This window comes from Pseudopodoces humilis, chromosome 6, assembly GCF_049639895.1.
Source record: "Pseudopodoces humilis isolate 2021_Gansu_Grassland_sample_001 chromosome 6, ASM4963989v1, whole genome shotgun sequence".
Classification (NCBI taxonomy): Eukaryota; Metazoa; Chordata; class Aves; order Passeriformes; family Paridae; genus Pseudopodoces; species Pseudopodoces humilis.
This window is the reverse complement of record NC_142205.1, coordinates 29270459-29293342: the sequence shown is the minus strand read 5'-3', so window position 1 is coordinate 29293342 and position 22884 is coordinate 29270459. Positions and strand designations below refer to the sequence as shown.

General features: G+C 37.3%; 1 protein-coding gene across 6 annotated transcripts in view; it reads left to right on the top strand.

Annotated features, from left to right (window-relative positions):
- Positions 1–22776, top strand: part of MTMR7 (myotubularin related protein 7) — a 46741-nt gene extending 23965 nt beyond the window's left edge. For 3 of the 6 annotated variants that reach the window (XM_088056058.1, XM_088056059.1, XM_014259303.2), the window contains 8 exons: positions 2167–2299; positions 6987–7096; positions 9087–9212; positions 9977–10026; positions 11660–11860; positions 13012–13152; positions 14750–14876; positions 15334–22776. In XM_088056058.1, the coding sequence (XP_087912184.1) occupies positions 2167–2299; positions 6987–7096; positions 9087–9212; positions 9977–10026; positions 11660–11860; positions 13012–13152; positions 14750–14876; positions 15334–15690 (1245 nt within the window). In that variant the 3' untranslated portion in view covers positions 15691–22776. The remainder of the gene's footprint in view (positions 1–2166; positions 2300–6986; positions 7097–9086; positions 9213–9976; positions 10027–11659; positions 11861–13011; positions 13153–14749; positions 14877–15333) is intronic. The other 3 variants (XM_088056061.1, XM_088056062.1, XM_088056060.1) reach the window with 3 other exon arrangements.
- Positions 22777–22884: the final 108 nt, after the last annotated feature.

Below are 22884 nucleotides of genomic sequence, written 5' to 3'. Positions count from 1 at the left end.
GCTGCAAGAACAGTTAATGGTATTTATGTGCTGAGTACTAGATTAGTTAGAAGATAGATGTTTTTCATTTAGAGTTTCAGAGGTTTGTGGTGGCTGAGACTCATGTGTACAGATCTTTCTTTCTGAAACTATAGGCTACTGCAGAGAGAGACTGCCTCTTTTTGTTTATACAAGAACACTGATGTCAACTTCAAAAGAGAAAGATTAGGATTCAGTAGATAATTTATATCTTTGTAGCAAGTCACACAGAGAACTCTGTCCTTAGTTGACATGCTGTTCACAGGCTGTATCTTTTTTTTGGTTGTCCGTTGATAGTCAAAATATCAGTAGTCTGCTGGTTGATAGACAAGAATGGAGTTTTTTGTTTGTGCTCTTTCCCAAATTGCATACTGCAAGTTAAAAAAAAAATTTGCCCAAGATTCTTATAAATCAAAAATGTTGGTGATTTTCCCAGGATCCTATCCAGAGTGTGGTTCCTTCTGTTGCATCACAAAATTCATGCAATGTTTCAATTCCTAATGGCGGTCCACAAATGTAACTTTTTAGCTCTTTCCTTTGAAAGTTAAGATACCAGGTTTGGTCCTTGGAAACCTATTTTGACATATAACATAAAAAAGCTACGCTTGTTCACCTTGGTTGGGGGGAAGATGGCATCAGACAATCAGTCCCCAGTTGTGTGTATTGGCTCCAAATTAAAACTGAATATTGGGAGTATGTGTGTTTGGGGTAGAAGAGGTCAGAAAAAGAGACATTCTTGTATATCCCATGATGCCATTAGCTCAGCACTAAAATATATTATTGTGAGTTTCAGATGTGACCACAGAATCAGTGAATCAATAGTACTGCCCGCACTATTGGGAAATAAACTGGAGACAGAGTTATCTCTTGTCCCCTAGGCAATGCCTAAGAGAGACTTCTTTTGCTTTTTCATGAGCATTGGCTCCCACTGAAATGAAGATGAGTCAGTTTTTGTCCAATGGATGCCTCATGAAGTCTATATCCTTCATTATTTATTTCTTAAATCTTTCCTGAGCAGAAGTTGTGAGTTGTGCTTGGAGGCATGGAGGTTCTGCCCCTTGAGCTGCTTCGTCACTCTCAGAGCCTTCATATTTCTTGGGAAGTTTGAAGGTCCCTCAGCCCTAGAGCATAAATTTCACACAAAAGTATCGACTTTATGAAAAAATAAAATTTCTTTCCATTGCACAGTGTAATTTTTCTATAGGAAATTTAGAAATAAAAGTAGATAGGTACTTGATAAAAGAATAATTTAGTTTAAAAGACTTATAAAAGTAAAATTACTTAATTATTTTTTACCATTTCTAGTTTTCAGCCCAAAGATCAAAATTTGGCATAAGGAGCTTGGCAAACAGTTTTCCTTCCCACCCAAGTGTTCTGAAAGGGGGGAATATAAACATTAACCCCACCCTTAATTTTATGCTTGAGAAAATTGAACTAAAGAAACTTTCCCATGCCAGGAAACAAGTAACAGATTTGAAGACAAAACTTCGAATTGAAAGTATCTGTCACAGAAAGTGCTGTGCTGGAGCACAGCAACTCCTTTGATAGCCACGCATTGCAGATGAAAATATTTGCGGTAATGTTGTCAATTCAAATATTTTGTAGTCTCACATCACAAGAGCCGAGTTAGTATAAAATTAGGAAAAACTAATCCAGCTTCATTATTGCAGTCTTCAAAGAAGTAAGCTGTATCAGCTTTTGGATGATTTGAGCAATGAGATACAGTAACATGGGCAGCACTACAGCTTGCATATGCTATGAGCCAGTGGAATGGCAGATGATACACTGCCATCTCCTGGGTACATTCTGCCAGTAAACATAATGCTGATCCAGTATAAAATCAAAGCAGCCCTTTAAAATCTAAACCTTTATGCTCTTGCAGAGGAATCCTGCCTAAGATGTGGGGGTTGTGTGCTTAACCTCACTAATGAAGTTTCACTTGTGGTGTGTGAGACAGGGATATCAGAGAGTCAGCAGCCCAGTGCCCTGTTAACAGATCCCCAGTTCATAGCGCCTTGTGTTGACACTGTGACAAATGCTTCCTATTTGTGCCTGACTTACCTCTCTGATTTATTGCTGTAGTCCACAAGGTTTGTTTTGAAAAGATTCTGCTACTGGTTTTCATCCAATTTTCCCTATGTGTTTCAGCTCAACGCAATGGCAAACAGAGCGGCAGGGAAGGGATACGAAAATGAAGACAACTACTCCAACATCAAGTTTCAATTCATAGGCATTGAGAACATCCATGTTATGAGAAATAGTCTGCAGAAGATGCTTGAAGGTAATGTTCCTCTTCATTGGAAACTAGAGGAAATAATCGATTCTTCTGTCAAAGAAATCAGAATAATTGCTCTGAAATCAGCAGCAGTGAAAAGGAATATGGAAAATAATCTTTACCTGTTACAGCTGCATGCAGCTGCCTGCTGGCTAATGGGACTTGTGCAATGGAGCAGAATGGCAAATACTGGTTGGTGATTTCTTAATTGTGAAAACACCTTGTTTCCTGGCTGAAATCCAGATATCATTTAATGATAAAATTAATTTTAATTCCATGCACCTTACTGCTACTATGTATTTTTTTTTAAATTTACATTTTGATGGTGAAATGAAAAAAATCCCTTATAGCTGACTAGTGGAAAATACAGATTGATTTTTTTTTAAAGCTCAGAAAAACTATGGTGTGGTTTTCCTATAAAGTAATTAAGCATTTTAGACTGTGAATTTTAACTCATGCCCTTTAAAGAACATATCACATCAGGTCACGTAATGAAATTCACAGTCAATGGGTGTAATAACTCTTCACCTTCAATATCCTATGGAAAGTAATAACAATTGCCTTATAAATACTTAGCAGTATATAAACCAGCAAAGCTGTTCTGCCATTTCATATTTGCAGTACATAACTGTTTAGAGGTCATCTGGGAGAAGAGGAAGGATAAATAAACCATCCTTGGCCTTCAGTGGCTAGTTGATTTTTAGCAAGCAAATAGGAAATAGTGCTCACTCCACCATGTCTCCGTATTTGCTTCATGTACATCAACAACAACTTCCATCACCTCCCAGATTAGTTGATCTATCTTACTCTTGATTTCATGCTCTGCCCTTGCTCTTTTACTCTTCATCTCTCTCCCATCAAGTGCATGAAAATGTAAATTTGAAATCTAAGAAAGGCTTAAATTTTCCATGAGAGGGAAGTCATGCTCTATTTTCAAATTAGAGCATTTTATGGAAAGCAGCATTAAAGTGTGATGAAGGTAAAACATCCCCTCTCTTCATGAGAGTTTTCTTTGTCCAAGGGTCTCAGGTAGGAAAAGAGAAGGATATTTTGTTCAATAGGAATTCTTGTTTGGCTAGGAGAGAGGCTGGGTGAGTAAACAGGTCCCTTTATTTGTTCAACTCAAGACTATCAAAGTTAAAATTGTAAACAACTGGTCAGGCTGCATGGGAAATGCTGTGTATAATTTTTAAGCCAAAAGTTCACAAGACCAGCCCATGGCCCAAACTTGCATGTAACAAGGTAATTTCTAATGTATTTAAACCTTCAGGCTGCTTGGAGGGCACAAATTCTTAGCATCTATTTTCAAATAAACCATATGGTTAAAACATCTGCTTTTTTACTGGGTTTTATATTTGCTGTGTTGAAATCTCTCATGTAGCAACTTGACTGATAAGATTAGATAGAAATCAGAGAAGTTAAGAAATTTTTAAAAGAAAAATCTTATGACTTTTAGTGTACTAGGACTTTTCTTATATAAGATGCTATGTAGTTTTTCCATTTGTATGTGTCTATTCCTCTGTTTTTCTGGTGACCTTTTACCTGACTGGAGGATACAAAGAGACCTAGAACCAAAAAGGCTGTTAAGGATGATGGTAACACACATTTAATATGGCTTTAAATTTTTATCAATGAATATCTCGATAGTATATCAATAATTAGCAATTATTGATGTATTATCAATATCAATATAAAATATATAAATAATTAAAAGAATACATAAATAGGATAGCAATATCACTGTACCTCTGTGAATCTTAAGTAAAACATCACTACTCTTTACAGAATGTGTCTGCTGCTCATGATCTGTTGTCTTTTAGGATTTTGTAAGGTGCATAAAAACCTTTGAAAAGACAAATGAGGGTGATGAAAACTGATTTTAGCTAAATGTGAGCTGTATTGTTGCTTGGAAGTATACAGCAGGAAAAGAGGACATCAAGATATAGCTGGACAGATGTGTTGCTAAAATGCAAGGCCAGTTTAATTCAGTTTACTGGTGCTAAGCAGAAGTGAAGAGCAAAGGATCTTCACATGCCAGACTGCAGATTATTTTCAATATACAATTTTACGTAACTTCCAATGCTGAGAAAATTTGAAAAAAAATGTATTATTCAGTTTTCCATTAGAAAATGCACTTACATTAGGAATGTATTCATTTCAATTATTTTTTGGGAAAAAGCTGAGAAAATAAATTTATACTTAGACAAATATCAGTATTTTATCTGAGTGGGTAAAAAATTGTTTCAGCTTTGTGATTTTACTGAATTTATTTCAAGCTGTTTTATCTTATTTTAATGTATATTTACCCTGTTATAATGTTGATTTTTGGCAAATTATACCAGCATTAAAAAATGATTAAATTTTTAGAATAAGATTTTTCAGAATATGCAAAAAATGTTGAGATTTGACTATGCTGTGGAAGTAAAATGCATTTCAGCATGATGGAATTTCCTTTCAGAGATAAAAAAATATTTTTTTTTACTGCCTTTAGTATAGTGCGGATCTTTATTTTTCTCCATTTATAGATGGGTCTACGTGAAGAACCTTGAGATAATTTTGATCCTGTGCACAAACCTCCTTGAAATAATTTTTAATATTAGAAGGACATTCCACAGTGACTTTTCTTGATAAAGATCCAAGGTCTGCCTGAGGGTGCTGTTGGCATTTGGGGTGGGGTGGGCTGTGTTGCACATCCTGCGTGTTGCGCACTGAGGTGATGGCCCCACATGCTCCCTGTCTGTATTTAAACAGCAAATATGAGCTTCTCCTCCCCTCACAGCAGGAGCAGCACTTGCTGATGTAGGAGCAGCCCTCTGATCCTTGGACTTCTGTGGCAGATCCGCCAGTAAGAAAACCTGTGGGTTTGGCCTACAGCAACTCTTCCTTCCTCTACTTATGGCTGTCCTGCCAGAAAAGAGGGGACTAATCCAGCATTTTCTGGTAGAAGAGGCACTTTCCAACACATGCCTTGTTTCTTCCTCCCATCCTGAGACATGGGCACATTGCTGGAATTCTCAGAGCTCTGCCCATTGGCTCTTGATTTTCCTGTGCATACACTGTGCATGGAGCAGGCCATATTTCTCAAAGACTTTGGTACCTATTCTGATGAGATGGAAATGCCTCTCCCGCTCAGAATAAGCCTCATAATTGAATTCATAATTGAACTCAGTATTAAGGTCCAGATCAGTTGCCAAAGTCATGTGAAATATACAGTGTATGCATTTAGGACAGTATGAACTTTGCTCAGTGAAGTGGTCAGTAAATATTGACTCCAATTTGGGAGTGGGAATGAGCAAAGCACTTTTTCAGCCTTACCTTGGGCTTTTGTAAACAGAGACAGCAGCTTCAGCCAGAATTCAGCCACTAATTGGTCATGTTTCCATCTGCACAGGAGCATTAATCATGTGAAAAGCTGTTTGCTTTCAGTGCTGCTATCTCTGCATCTTTATAAATATCCTCCAAAAATTACTTTTAAAATAACCATCTGGAAGGGGCCTTACATATAAACATTGCAAGACTTCATACAGACACATTAGGCCATTTTGCTTCTAAGCTAAATGGAGTTAGGACAGTCAGATTGTACAGATATGGTAAAAATTTAGACTTTACCTTGTAAAATTAAATTTCAATTACACTGAAGGAAAATAAAGCTATGCCAGGGGCCATAATGGCCAAAAATAACGGAGTCTTTTAAGATTTCCAGACCACAAGAGACCTAGTAAGACATTAGTAATTGACAGATCATACATTAACTCAGTAAAAGCCATTATGTTTTTCACTATACTCTGAAAATTAATTTCACTGGCTAATATATTTTTCCTTAAAAGACAGTGTAAGTCTACATGGATAAAAATAAAGATGCAGTCTATTTATGGGGTGAATTTAGTATCTCACTGTTGAAAATTGCACCAAATTTCATTGAGTATTTGTTCATCTGGATTGAGATACCTGGTTTTGATTCTGATTGTTTTGGTTTTTTTATTCTGATGCTACAAACTCTTTAATATTAAATAATAGACACTTGGATACAGCAGAATAGAAATGTAGAGTAAAAACCAAGAGATTATTATTTTTTTCTTCAAATGTGGCATAGAGCTTGGAAGATTTTCAGGAAAATATTTTCCTTGATGGATTATGTCTTGTCCTCACCATCAGAATACTTTTTGACTCCAAGTGAAACTTTAATAAGGTTTAATTCAGGGATGGAGAACTGTGGAGTGAGCAACTTTAACTCAACTGCCATCATCTGTGTTGATACTGGGAGTGGGAGGCAGTGGCACCATTCAGATGTCTGTCTGCCTGTCCAGCAGCAGAAATCAAATGCTTGCCGTTCCCAAGCTCTCATCATTAAATGTATGAACTCCAACCAGGGGTCTGAAAACTTCACTCCAAACACAATCTTGGATAATACGTACTTCACAGAAGGATGGATTTGGGTTTGTTTGCAATAGGCTTTATGACAGCTTCTCTCTTTAAATTAAATCAACATATTGGGTGAAATTTGACCTAGACCCATTTCTTAACTATATGTGTTTCTCAAAGGTTATGTTTGACTGTGAAGTAGTTCTTCTTTTCAGAAGATGCATATTTTGCACAGCAGATATCTGAAGAAAAGGTAACTCCAAGGCTGAACAGTCAATGAAGCTTAAGGGACTCTAATTGCTATACATTTAAAATTTATCTTATTTTGCAGTTTGTGAGCTGAGATCACCTTCAATGAGTGACTTTCTGTGGGGCCTAGAAAATTCTGGCTGGCTGAAGCACATCAAAGCCATTATGGACGCTGGCATTTTTATTGCGAAGGTAAAGTCTGTAAAATGAGAACAAAACTTGAAGTAACCAGATACAGAAAATGAGGACCAAATTCTCTGCTTATGGGTAACTTCTGTTATCTCTTCAGTGATGTTATACCTGAAGAAAGCTCATCTTGCAATACTTTGTGTATGAGGAGAGATGATTCTTAGGTGGTGGTGTGTCAACACTATTTTTCTAAAACAGTAAACCAAAGCTTGTGCTCTTTTGCACTGAAGCCTATACTAGCCTACTTGTGTCTTGTTATGGCAGATTTTTGAATGTCCTTACTTTACTCCCCAACAGTGATTGTTACTGTTTCTTTCCCTACTTGCCCTCCCTCCTTCACTGGTTTCTGGACATCTTTGTGGAAGTGGTAGTTGTAATATATACCTATAGCTATATATAATGTATAAGAATTATATTATATATAATATATAGCTACTGTATTATTTCCTCTGAGTTATCAGGCAACCAGCCAAATTCACCTCTTGAACCAGTTCCCTTGTATTACCATGGCCAAACTCTCCAGCAGCTTCTATTTTTATATACTTGAGAACTCTTCCAGAAAACAGTTTTGGCTTTAAGAAGAAATTATTACCCCTACTCCCTCCCAAAAGTAATATAGACATTTGTCATCTGCCAGCAGAAGCTTTAGTTTTGTTGCCCCCTACCTTGTGCTCTGCCTTTTACTGCTTCAATTCTTATTTATGAGATTACAATTTTTTTATTGGCTATTTTATTCATGTGACCTACTGCACACAACTACACAGATAAAACTTCATGGGTTTCTGTCCTCACTAACTGCTTGTTTCTCTTGCATTGCTTCTTCCTTCTCAGTAGGTAACTGTAGTTTCTTACCTGAACAGCAACTGTGCAATAAATACATGTGTTATTACTCCCAGCTGTACTACTTTTCATTAGCTGACAGAAATAAAGTCGTTTACATTAGCTTTGCTAGTCTTATTATCCTTTGTGCATATGCTTGCTAGCCTAGTGCCTTCTCAGACATGCATTTTGCCCCATTCTTATTTATTTCTGTTCTCAGTTCTCAGCTCTTGGTCTTCTGCCCACAGGGGCTCTATTTTGGTAGAATTTATTTGTCTCTTGAGATAAAAATAGATAATTTATTTTTCCTCATTCCCTATTAAGCCCAAAATTAACTTAAATGTTTTGGTTTTTGGGTTTTTTTCTAACAGTATTTTCCCTAACCTACTTTATTTTCTACTTCTAAAATTTAATTCTCTTTAAAAATGAAAAAGGCCAAAACCCTTAGAATTAAAAAAAAACCAACAAAACCCCCTCAAATTCTAAAAATAATACAACACCAGACTCTGGAGAACTCAGTACAATTTCTTCTTTTTGTGTTTATGTATAAAATGGAATCCTCTCTCCCTGTAACCTTTAATTACATTAAAGATACTGATAAGATCTTGCTTATTAGATGTGGAAGTTTCCCACCTCCACAGGCTTCCCCTCAAGCCTTTACAGCATGTCATCAGTGCAATGCAGTGTACTGCAGTAATAATGCAGTAATGCCCAGGCTAGGGGTGGCATCAGAAGCAGACACCACCCTTAATGACTTTACCATCAAGAGGAAAAATGAAGAGCCATATTGCCAGTATGACTATTCTTTTAGTGGCATGTAAGTGGCATGAGATGTGTTGGAGCATCTGAACCTGCTGTAGGTCTTTGTCTGCTCAGACAGACTGATGTATTTTAACTGAAATGAATCCCATGCCTTCCTGTAGTGGAGCTTAACTGGTAATTCTCAACCACCGTATTGTATCACCTGGGGTGAACTAAAACTTTTAAAATTAGAGGAATAACACTGATTCTCAAATGAGATCAATAACACTATTTAAGAGCTCTGTGTTACAGTAAAAAATGAATGAGCTTTCCCAGTTCCTAAATTAATACTCTATATGGCTCTTGTCTCACTGTCTCTCACCATTGTCTTCCTCTCTGCTTGTGAACCTTCTGACTTTTTCTCAATCCTTAGGCTGTGGCTGAGGAAGGTGTGAGTGTGCTTGTTCACTGCTCTGATGGCTGGGATAGGACAGCCCAGGTTTGCTCTGTAGCAAGCCTTCTATTGGATCCATATTACAGAACTATGAAGGGATTCATGGTAAGCGGATTCTTTCACAGAGTAAATGAAGTAGTATGGTATCACTTTAGATGAATACCTTTGTTTTTAATAGGAATTAAACTGTCCTTAAATATACCCTTGCTTTGTTTTGTTTTGTTTTTTTAAGTAAGAAGGAAGGCTTCTATATGTTCATGTTAAAGTCTCCCAATAACTCTATGAAATGTTTTTCAAGGTGGGGATCAGTGGGTCACTTATGTTTGGCATCTTTTTTTCCCAACCTTGACCATGAAACTTTCTCACAGCCCAAAGAGATTTTGTGCAAGATTTTCTATTCATGTGCAGTGAACATTTTAAGTGTCAGAAGTGTGTCTTTCCTAGACATTAGATTGCAATGAGCAGCTATATTGGAAGATCTGTTCCTTTCCCAGGTCAATGAGCAGTAGTAAAGCATTCAGAAGTGGTTATCGAGTTACTGGTCACATGTTAAAAAGATGTTTGAGACATTTATAAATTCTATTTTAGAAAGAAATGAAACAAGATATTTGAAGTTGTGCTGAAATACTGACACCCTCTCTGCATCCATGAAGAGTTCCCTGAGCTGGCAAGCAGTGCTCATCACTTGTTTTTCTGCTAATTCTGAAAATCATTTAGGATTCTAATATTGCTTGCTTACATCATTCTTGCTTGCTTGCTTATTCTAAGAATTAACTGGGATTCCAGTACTGCTTCTTTACACCACCCTTCTGCCTGCTTCAACATGTCAGCTCTACTCTACAACATTGAATGCAATATTCTCATTTTAGGTGTTAATTGAAAAAGACTGGGTTTCCTTTGGTCACAAATTTAACCACAGGTAAGGCAGTGCTAAGGTTTTCCTCTCTCTGTATGTCTATGTTTATGTAGTCTGTATCTACTGCCATTCCAGTTTACTTCTTTGCTGCCTTCCAAACACAACAACAGAATGTCCCAGGAAACTGCCATACCCTTTTCTCCAACTTCCATTTAGCTGCCTGGAAAAGTCAGAGCGAAATATTTCTATATATGCACTCCAGAACTACTAAGAGGAATCCTGTGTGCTGGTGTTGCAGTTGCCATGAGCATTGAGAGGTCCGTATGTGTAGTGTGTATTTAGCTTGCAAAATCCGTTTGGACTCCAGCAGATCTCCTAGTAGTGCCAAGGACTCCCCCACATAAGTCTCTGTTCATCAAAGGGACTTCTGCATCTTCCAAGGCAGTACTTAATCTCAGGCATGTCTGTGAGTTATCTATTACATTAAATATACTCTTCCTGTTACACTCTGTTCTAAAAAAAACAGCAAGATCTGCTCAGAAATGTCAGGCAAAGTGGAAAGTCATTTATTTAGACAAGTTATTTTGAACATCGATCCAATGTAAATGCTATAATGTAATGAAAATGTTTGAACGCTTAAAATATTTAAACATGGATACATTTTCAATTTCTTTCTTTCATGCCTTTACTTTTATTTTCAGTAAAAGTTAAAAATGCAATTTTTATATTGGGGTTTAATTACATTATATTGCTTAATTTGAATATAAATTTGTTATGGATTAAAAAACCAACAAAACTCCAAAAAATCTGTGCATCTTCACAGAACCTGTGAAATTCCAGTAGGAATTATCACATTTAATATGATATTGTCAGTTGCTTATGATTATCAGTGGTAAAAAGTATTATGAAATGCAATAACCACTGATAGTTTTGGTTTGCTGTGCAATATTGCTGTATTTTCTTTGATGATAATAGAAGTTTCAGTTTTAGATGTTTATGAAATTCTACTCTGTTGAGATGTCTACATATAAATGCATATACATCCCCCAGGCCCCTCCAAGCAGAATAATTGATTGAAAATGCTTCTTCTTATTATGTAGACTTAAAAAATACATTTTACTTCTATGAGTTTTTTTTTTTATTTTCAGCCTCCTTTTCTTCATTGCAAGTGGTTCCAAGAGGCATTTTTATACACAGAAAGTTTCATGTTCACTTGACAGTCACAGTAGCATGTAAACATTTCCCACTTCCTAGAAATTTCACCAAGAGAGGGCAGCTTTAACCTGTTTTCTGATGAGGTTATACTGTAGCTCTTCTGCTCAGTTTTTTGTTTTGGGGATTAATCTACTATTAAGAGACTGCCTTAAGCCACATTTTTGTCATTAAATCATTGCAGCCATTCTGATAACTTATGTTACCAGGGTACAATTTATACTCATAGCATTAAAACATGGCTATGCAGCAGCCAGCTTTTTGTAGCTGCAATGTAACAAGACACCAAATAAAAGAGGCTTTTTTATTTGTTATTCTGCCTCCAGTCTACTTCATGATTCTTGCATCATATTTGTAAATAAAAATATAGTAATAGTTGAGATTTTAGAAAGGAACGCCTGTGAGGGGTTTGTTTTCCTCAGAGTTAACTCAGTTTTCTTACAGAAATTCAGGTTATAACTGGATACATCTTGTCTTGTTTCAGGTATGGCAATTTAGATGGAGATCCAAAGGAGATATCGCCTGTAATTGATCAGTTCATCGAATGTGTTTGGCAGTTAATGGAACAGTTTCCTTGTGCCTTTGAATTCAATGAAAGATTCCTCATCCACATACAGCATCACATCTATTCTTGCCAGTTTGGGAATTTCCTGTGTAACAGCCAGAAAGAGAGAAGAGAGCTGAAGTATGAAAATGTTTACTTTAGTAGCATACTTATGCATGGGGTCCGTGGCTGGTGGTACATTGAGTGGTCAAACATTCTCCAGTTTGCATGTATGTGTTTCATAAGGCACAGGGTGCCTGCTGTCTTCTGACAACACAGATTAATACCAAAAAAAGTTGAACCTCTGCAGTGCAGCTCTGGTGGGAGCATAATCCATGGTGTTGCGTGACAGGGATTAGTGAAAATTGACAAGAGCATTATGCCTTCAGCCATGTGGGCCTGCCTTTACTGCAGCCCTGACAAAGGCAATCTGGCCCTGTAATTCCAGTATAAAATGACAGTAACTTTAGTTAAGTTCTCAGTTTAAGAGATACTGCTCCTCTGTGTTTTAACCTGTCTTTGGATCTCATGTCAGGACATTTTAGTCCTGCTCTCTCAGGTACTTGTTAAGAACAACCTTTTTGTTTGGTAGCCCTCCCTAGGACTGGGTCAGCAGACTGTCCTGCTGTCCGACCCCAAAGCAATTATGAATTAATCTACGTGCCCTGAGGCCCAAACAAAGACAGGATCATCATTCCTGGCAGTGCTGATGTTTGTATCTCCTCCTCGGGGCACTGGGTCCTCGATACATGATGATATCCATTGCTTTTCCCAAGCAGCCTGATCGTGTCAGCAGTAGCACTGAGAGGAAGGTGCTGGTTACTGCTGGCTGCTGCTATTTTGTCCCTCTCACTGCTCAAATGCAGAGCAGCCACAGTGCCACAGTCCATTTAAAATCAAAACCTTCACAGATCACCACATCCCAAGACCTAACTGTAAGAAACTGCAGCTCAGCAGGAGTGCTTTTAAATGTGGGGATTCCTTTGTTGCAGAGATCAGTCTGAAAGCTCACTTTATGGAAATGATCCTCTCCACCTCACAAAGGAACCAGTCTCTCCACCTACTCGCTCTAGCTGGTTTTGCTTTATGGAAATGGAACAGATTTTGCTTTTAGTGAGTAACAAGGGAATATAGGTTTCTGTTTCTCTGTTTGTAACTTAAGTCTAATTTTGTTAAGGAAGCTGATTGTAAAGTGGAAGTACAGAGGACAAGAATGCTGTATCTAAGCTTTAGCTATCCCTGAATTGTAATAGAGGCTTTAATGTATTTTTATTTAATGTATTGTTTTTCAGAATCAAAGAACGAACGTATTCATTGTGGGCTCACTTGTGGAAAAATCGTTCAGATTACCTGAATCCTTTATACAGGCCAGGCCACAGTCAAACCCAAGGGACCCTGCACCCACAGATAGCTCCATGCAACTTCCTGTACAAGTAGGTGGTATCACTTGCTGCTAGGAATTGTAGCATGGGTTAGTACAGAACAGAATGCCTTTCCATAGAAGTATTTCTTTATAGAAATAGAGTTTATAGAGTGTAAATTGAGTCTCAGATGCAATGTGTTTGTTCCTTGTTTGCCCCTAGTCAGCCAACACCTCTGTGCCATTCCACAACACAGTATTAGTCTGAAAAGAAGCTTAAGATTAAAGCTATATTGATAGTTGTGTGTCCTAATTTCATGGTTACTCAGTTCTTCCCCTGAGAAGTGCCTCTTTCAGTCCTGTTCTTGTCTGCTGTTTCTAAATTTATAGTTGTCTTAACTTCTTCCACTCCAAGATTTTGTGATGTTAGTTTGGATTGATTGGTGTCAAAATTAAAAAGGATCTTTTCAAGAAATCACATGATTTCATTGCTGAAACAAGTATTTTGTAAAAAACCCCCAGACTTTCCCTATGTTGTTATATTTGGTAAAATGAAGTTGTTTTTCCTGCTGTTTTTTCAAAATGTAACAAAATACCATCACTTTAGAAATGTTATTACTGACATTCTGAGTTAATCGTGCCATTAGTCTTAACAAATTTTGGGAGAACCTAAATAGATATTCATTAAAACTGTCATTTAAGTAAAACTGATCAGTTTGTTTGCAGTTGCAAGTAACAGCACCTGTTAAGAAGTCAGTAAAAATCGTAAATGACAGAAATTGAATTCTTTCATGTCTGCTATACCAGGTCACATCCACTTTAAAACAATTTAAAAATAGTCATTAATCGTATTCTTTGGGATAGTGGGATTTATAAAAGAAGTACTGAGACAGCAGTTCCTCCAATGGATGAGTAATCCTGTTGATTTTAATCTAATTACTTGGGTGCGTAAAGATTTCCAAGCATGAGCTATCAGATGATAATCTTAAGGGGGAATGTGATTTAAATAGTATACTATTGGGCTAGGAATAATAAGCCACCAAGCAGCATGCACGTGCTCCAAAAATATCTGTCAGCTACTCGGCCAGACAGCTGCAGCTGACAGCAGGGCTCGGTTACTTAACCTGTCTGGTGAACTGGTTACACACAGGGCCTGCCTGTGGCCCTATTGCCAGTGAGGCAGGAGGAGCACCAGAGTAATACAGAATTTCAGAGCTGAGTTCATGGCAAGTTGAACAACAATTGAGAACTACGAATATGAAAAACTGTCTTTATCCGTGGCTATTTTATAGCTACCATTGCTCTAAATCCCATACTGTAAAACAAGAAAATAATACCAAAAAAAGCCTGCAAAATTTTGTGAACCTTTCAGTGAACTTTCCTCAGTTGTGATCTAAACTACATTCATCTTTCTTTTATTGTGTATCAGAGTAAGTTTGAGCTGCCTATGTCCAGCTATGAGTTGCACTTCCAGGATGGAAGAAATACAAATGAACCATGAACCTTTCTAAATAGTCTATGAACTTATGTGTATGCACTCTAATGATGAATAAGCATGGTTATAGCATTTAGGGTGATATGTCTGGGGGGAAAGAAACCAAACATGCATGTAAGTCTCATGAGGCTACTTCACCAAATGGGAAAATTCCTGACCTTGCCATCAATTCCAGGTTCTGGAGTGGAATGTACAACCGCTTTGAAAAGGGGCTGCATCCTCGACAGTCAGTTACTGATTATCTGATGGCAGTGAAGGAAGAAACTCAGCAGCTGGAAGAAGAACTGGAAGTCTTACAAGAGGTAATAAATAGCTGAGCTTGATACTCCAGACTTGGTAACTGATGATAAATGAAATCCATCTCCATATGCCACACGTGTCCCCTACACACTACATCCTTTTTGGAATGAGGATATTCAGCCATCATCTTTGTTCTCAGATAAATTATTGTATTTAAGACACAAAAGTAGATGTTTTTTCTTTAAGGATAAAATTTTACCTGTGTTGGTGTACAGGTACTACTTAAATAAATTTAGTCCTTCTGTAACTCAGAGGGAATTGTAGCTAAGAATGCTGTAACTCAGCATTGGTTTGTGACAAAACTGTGTACTTTTCATACTCCATAAATGCAAATAGTCACTTTTAAAGGGTGGGTTGGTCTCTAAAAGTTTATTTAAAAAGAAAAAAAGCAAGGCTATATAAGAGGATTTCTGGGCCCTAGATTTGTCCACATGATCTATCCTGTTTCCTTTATTTCAGAGATTGGCAAATCTTCAGAAATCACAATCAGGTAATAATAAAGTCAAGAGTAAGCAACAGGACCAAAGCAAACAGTTTGGACTGTATACTTCCAACAACAGCTTAGCTAACACTCCCCAGGAGTATAGCAATGATCTGAAATCATTCCCATCCAGGAGCCCTTCTCAAGGGGATGAAGATTCCGCCCTGATTTTGACACAGGACAACCTGAAAAGCTCTGATCCTGACCTCTCAGCCAACAGTGATCAGGAGTCTGGTGTGGAGGACTTAAGCTGTAGGTCCCCAAGTGGGGGTGGCTGCTTGCCTAGTGAAGACAGTGGCAAGGACTCTGATGAGGCTGTGTTTCTGGCAGGCTGAAATATCTTCAGGGCAGCAAGGATCCAGATGATGTAAAGTCTTACACAGTCTGGAATGACATCTTTTCACCAGATGAAAAATGGAAGTGGTCTGCAGCCTAAATAAATAATCCAAAGAAAGGGAACTGTGCAATTGTGTAAGTAAAGATGTAAGCAAAACAAGCTATTACTAATTGTAAGACATAACATTAAAGAAAGGTAGTATCTGCTGTTATATTTCATTAATCCAATACGGTGGTTGTTTTATCAATGCTGTACATAATTATTCCTTACTTTGTACATTTCCATAATTATTTATTGGAAAGGATAATAGTTCTTTTCCTAAAATGTGAAATTTCAAAGTAGTCTCATAAACAAGATTGAAGATGCATTACTGTTAGCCACTGGTGAAGCAGTCAAAACTTATTTTTGTAGAGCTCATTTGCCTTCAGACATATTATGAATATTCTTTGCTTTTTTCTTCACAAGAGGTTCAAACAATTATTTTGCACATTCTCCTACTAAAATCCTTCACAGCAAAGTAAAACTAATAAATGGACACCCTGGCTCAGGGGACAAATGAAGCTTTGATCCTGACCAAAAAAATCCATTAATAAGTTGTTGCTGCTGCTGCATCTGAATGCATCCTATTTGTACTCAATTCTCAACCAGTGTTGAAAGTTCAGTAGTTTCTGTGACCAAAACTTCAAGGAATATAACCTTTGTGCTAAAACACCCCTTTGTAACGTAAGGTACATGAGACAGTTTACTCTTGCCTCTTTATGGTTTGCTATCAAATTTGTTTGTATCTTACTCTTGTTCCAAACCACCTACATAAGAATTCTCATATTTTTAAGAATAGGAGTAATAGTTTTCATAATCAGCAGCTCAGGAGTAAACAGCTGAAAAATGTTCAAAAATTTGGAATGTCTTGAAACTCACTGAAAAGGAGGCTGGCCATATTAGGCTGCAACTCTTTCAAGTTAATTTTTTTACTTTTTTAATTTTATTTAAAGCCAGCAGCATATGGCTGCTTTTACCTACTTGGAGACAGTGCAGAACTGAACTCTAGTAGAGCAAAGCAGTAGTAATAGTTTACTTTGATTGCATTTCATACTATTCCTTCAAGTACAGACCTACAAAAAGAACTGTATTATATAAATATACCTTGATTTACAATAATTAGATTTCATTATTCAGTCTGCTTTTCTGGAATGGCCTTTCATTCTGTTCTGTGAACATGCTATTAAAAGTGAATAGGTAAACTTCAGTATTATTATTATTATCCTCTGAAGGTAGTTGCTGTCTTTGAACAAATAATTCTTAACAGCAAGGTTTATCTTAATGTTATATTGGAAAGGCCAGATCCTCAATTTGATAAATCACTATAGCTCAATTCAAATAAAAACAATTATAAAATATATTTTGTTGAGAATCTAGCCTTTTGGTTTTTAACCTTTGTGAATTTTTAATAAATTAAAGCCCTGATTTTAACTGCACTTTTAAAAGTGTTTCATATTTTGAACATGGCCTATAAACTTTATGGCATTAAAGGAAACTTTGAATGGGTTTTCTCAAACTAAAGAAACATGCTGCAAAGTCAGCAATGAAAACAAAACACACAAATATTCTGCCAAAAAATCAGTTTGAAAATGGGCAATGTTATTGTACATCTTTGAAGTGTAAAATTGTATATGATGATATTGTGTTCAACTAGACATGTCTAGAAATAAATGCAGAAGAACAAGATATGCAAATTCAAAGCACTGTTTTTGTTACGCAACTCCCTGTAACTGCTTTACAAGTAAAATATTAACATATTAACATTTTCTTTATTAAGCCTTCACTTAGCAGCCTTCTGTAATGTGTCTTTTAGTCCTTGGAATTTTGCATTAACTACTAGTGCTTTCATTGTACTGTATGTATTTGTGGCATTATGAGGCTAATGAGAAACACCTTCAAATAAACACTGAGGTGTTATACAATGTTACTTCACATCAGAGAATGAAACAAAGGATTGCTTTTCTGATTTTTTGTAACAGAGTTCTTAATTTACTCAAGAGTCACTTTGACACTGAGATCAAGGGATTCTTGTATCTTCCCTACCCCGATACTTGAATTCAGTAGTTGCAGCTGTGGAGGAATCTACAACTGATAACTATAAAAACTGAGACTCTCATCAATTGTATTAATTATATGGGTGATATGGGAGCATGTTATACCCCTGTATTTTTTCATATTTTTTTAGGAAATGAAAAAAAAAAAGACTTCTCTATTAACTGCATTGTTTTCTTGTAGCCTTGCTGCAAAATCTTTGCAAAATTGCCTACTGCAATAAACCCACAGTAATTTGAAACAGACACAGATGAATGTAACTAAACTGCTGAAAGGCGTTGCTAGGCTCAGGCTGCTCTTTAGTATCAAAATGTGCCTCTAAGGGACACTGAAGGCAAGGGGATCAAACAGCTGAAGCCATCTTTACCATATGAATGTCACCATCTGAAGCACAGAAGGAAAACTATTTGCCAGCTGCTTTTATTGGTAACTCTATACAAGAAACAAACGTGGTAAACTGGTAATGGATTCTAAAAAGCTGAGAAACAAAATTAATTAGTTGGAGGGCACAACAACATGGTATCATTAAAAATAAAAAAAAAGGAGAAACAGAAAGTAAAGGAGGAAGGCAGGGAAGGAAAGCTCTTTGTAAAATCAGCAAGTAAGGTAGGGAACCACATTCTTTGAAGACCGAGGCAAGCCAGGGCATGGGTTCACAGCATGAAAGGTGTTTAATGACACAAACTAACAATTAAACTTAGCAACAAAGTGGGGATAGCCTTTACAATGAAGGTAAGAATGTCCTCACTGTGGACCAGCTAGCTTAGTGCTTTTATGTGGACACTGCTGTGATCTGCACGCAAGAGTTCTCAAGTTGTATGTTTTCACAAACATAGCCAAAGCCAGGGGCTGGTTGTGGGTGCAGGCTGAAAGCTGAGTGCAGCTTGTAGGTTGGCTCGTCACCCTTAAACTGTAGTACAGAGACAGGTAAACACCACAGTGACTGAAAAATCCTCCAAGGACAGGTAAGTCGTTGACAATTCATTTGGGAAGGGAGGAACATGTGCTGTGTGAGTTTGAAGTAGGTCAACTTATGATGGTACTAAGGCACACGAAAAATATGCCAAAGATCTAGAGCCAAGTGTACTGCAAACCCTGAATTCAGACAGGTGCCACAGTATGGTGATAAGAAGATAAAATAAATACTCAAATTTACTTATTATTTAAATTGCCAGCAAAACACTTGAAACCAGCAAATCAAATCATGTTAACATCTTAAAATAAAACCTACTAGTCTTTTAATATGTCATTCTGTAAATAAGCTAATGAAGACTTATAGGTCCACCAGAAACATAACTGAATTCAGGCAAGTACTAAGTCTGTTGCTAAGATTATTCATATGAATTTTCTGAAGACTAAAGAACACAGTTCTTTATGTTGAGGTATTCCCTTATTGAAATATAGGCTCTCTTTATAGCTTATTACTGGATTGAAATGTGATGCCTACAGGTATCTGACCAAAACAAGGAATTTTCAAAAGCCAGAGATGCAATACAGGTTTTTAAAGCCCATTTTAGTTAAGGTAGCTCCAAGAATTACTGCTGTTGAAATGGTTAAACAGGAAAAGCTCAAACCACTGCACATGAAGATAAAAAGTTTGGCATTGAGTATTGTACTGAATCCACTTCCAACACAATTCTGTATCCACTCAAAAAGTCATGCAATGCCCAATTGTAAGTTAGATGACTGCAAGATATATTAAATTCCTAAAATCTTTATTAGTAAGCTTAACATGTTACAGTATTTACTGTCAGAATAATTAAGGCTGTGATACTTGACTTTGTTGCCAGAGTTTTAACTGAGTTTTACCTGAAGGTCTCATAAATCTCTATTTTATAAAAATTTAGTCTAGTATTTGAAGAGAGTAGTTAGAACTTGGACATGTATAAAACTGTAAGATTTCTAACTTCCACATTTGGTCCAGGTCCTAAAGTGGCAAAGCTGGCAGAGTATGTAAAGAGCGAATAATAGAATTATAGTACATATGCTTAGAGCCGACTTTATCGTATCACTCTCTTTTGCAGTGGTGGCTGGCATAGTGCCTCCTCAGCAAGTTCACTGATGAAACAAAGCTGGGAGGAGCAGTCAATACCCCAGAGTGCTGTGCAGCCCTTCAGAAAGATCTCAGTGGAGCGGAGGGATGGGCAGAGGAACCTTCTGAAATTGAGCAAAGGCAAATACAGGGCCCTGCACCTGGGGTAGAATAGTTTTGGGATCTTCAGAACAAAAAAAGACATGGAGCTCCTGAAGCGCATCCAGCAGAGGGCAACAAAGATGAGTGGAACACCTCACTTATGAGAATAGCCTGAGGAAGCTGGGCCTGTTTAGGGTGGCAAAGACTCAGAGGGCACTCCATCAATGTCTGGAAGTATCTGACAGAAGGGTGTCGAGGGGATGGAGCCAGGCTTTTCTTGGTGGTGCTGCAAAATACCACAAGAGGCAGATGGCAGAAACTGATGCCCACAAAATTCCACCTGATTATGAGGACATTCTTTACTGTGTTGATGACTGAGCACTGGAACAATTCCCCAGAGATGTTGTGGAGCCTCCCACACTGGGGATATTCAAGAACCATCTGGACACAATCCTGTGCCCTGTGCTCTAGGATGACCCTGCTTGAGCAGGGAGGTTTGACCAAGTCATCCAATGTGGACCTTTACAACATGACCTGATTCTGTGATTTAGCAGTAAGATCAAGTATTAAAATTAGGCAAACTCCAGGCTCAATTAGCAGTTACAAAATGGAATGTACACTTCCTCCAAACTACTGGAACATCAGAGCCGAGCCATCTCCTTACTCTTGTATTTTTTGTTCATTGAGTTGACTTTCCCATTGGGAGAACATCTAAGCATGACATTTTGCAAGGCTCCCAAGAAACAAGTCATTATACATAGCCTGTTATTCCAGATTGCTTAGAAGTTCACTTGGCATATTTCAAAAACATTTAGAATACACAACTGACAGCAGCTGCCATTCTCTTACATTTTATGGGAAACAGGATTTACACCTACATTCCATATTTTGGCAAAAATTGAGGTAAAGAATGTGTTTAACAATGAGCTACCAGCATGCTAGAAGCAAAAAACCCTAACTCTGATAGAGTGTTATCAGTGTTCTACCTAGTCTTCTGGTTAAAGTAGACCAGGGAAGGCACAACCAGTGTAGGACTAAAAGAAAAGAAAAACAGAACAACAAAAAAAATCCCTCAAAAACCACCCCAGCCAGCAGCAGGTAGGCCCTTGAAGAGCAGAAACATTCTCGCATGTGCAGCATTCCTGCAGCTAATCCAGTATGCACCATCATTGAATACAGAGACTTCTGTGCTTCTTTTCTAGAGGATGGGTTTGCGACTGCAGAAGGGGCTAAAAATAAGGGAAAAATTACAAAGAATAGTAACAATATCAGAGAATAGAAAGGGAGAAAAGAGAACTTTCAAACTCCTAAACAATGAACACTGAACTTGCATTGAACAAGTGACATTTTCTTGTAGATACTACTCCACTACCATCAGAAAGACTCCATGGAGAAGTTCCTAATTTGAAAATTTGCTCACAAAATTAACATAAGAGGAAAAGCTGAAGTGTTCAGAACTTGTACTAGCAAATCCCCTGAAGGTGACCTGGCTAAAGTGTGCAGTGACAGCAGAGTACCATAATACCTTGGCAGATGAGAACAGAAGCCTGTCCTCCCATGCTGTTATAAAACGTATGAAGAAGATACTAGCCCAATACAGCAAGAACACCATATGTCTGGTCATCTATGCCTTTCTCTGTTCATAAGAAACAACAACAAAAAAACAGTTCCATACAGTACTGTGTGTAGTCTTGAGTGTTAACTAGATCCCCAGAAAGAGATCAGAAACAACAACTCGGCACAAAAATAGATGGGATTTTGCCAAGAAAGCAACAGTGATGACTTATATCCAGTTCTTCTCCAGAGCTGTAGAAATCACACTACTCACAGACACAAGTTCACAACCACTTGGATGTTGACATAATCTAAGGCTTCAGTTAGCACATTAGCAGGAGTGCTATGTCAATATAAAAGCAGCACATTTTTTGGAATAAGATTCTCTAAAATTATTGCTTAACCACTCCACTTATAAAGTGTTTATTTTTTTTTCACACACCTGAGTATCTTTGATTTGGACCACAGATCTATTTCCTTGGGACATCAAATCTTAGAATTTGGATCAGCTTTAAAATAAGTCCTATAACATACCAGTGAAAAGCTTACGCATCCTGAAAAACAACAGCTTACGACAATCACACAACTGTAATGAATGTCAGGGCTGAGACTGAAGCCCCACTAGCCTGTGGACTAGACTTCTTGCACTTAAGTGATTTTCCTTACTCACTTTTCTCCATTCAGAAGAAATACCACATTTTGCTGGAAGAATATCAAGTTTAGGACTGAAGATCAGTGATATGGAAAAGCACAAGCCTGGACTGTAGCCTGAGTCTTGAACCTGCCATGTTCTGTGATCCTATCTAGGTAACACACAGGTAGAGTCTTGGCTAAGAGGTTTATCTCCAGACTGCTTCCTGACAAGAAAGAAGCAGGATTTCTGATAGATTTCTTAATCAGCACTTTATCCTATTTAACTCTCAAAACTGTACAATTCCTTCTACTTCTCCTTCTTCCCTGACTGTCTCCATGAAAACCTATGCTTTAAGAAGACTAGGAAAAATAATGTGTCTTCTTGCAATAGCAAGTGAGAAAATACATGCAAGTATTTAGGGGTTGTATTTTTCTCCTACAGAACACTGTATTTGGTCCTATCCATTCTCACCAGATATACCCATCCCAAGACTGTCAGCTTACCAGAGGCAAGATTCATTGATTAAAGCACAGAATTAAGTTTTGCTTCCAAATGCCATCACTTGCCTTACCATATGACACTATGCAACTACAACTGAATTAGTTTTTTTATTTCTTAAAATTAGGAAAAAATAAGTATTTTCCAAAGAACCTCAGAACTAGTCTTTATAAAGTGTTTCTGAGTTCCTCACATGATGAATGTATTTATATTGCATAAAACAGAAACAGGAAGGCGACCTGATTATTATTCCTTTATGAATAAAAAAAAAAAAAAAGAAA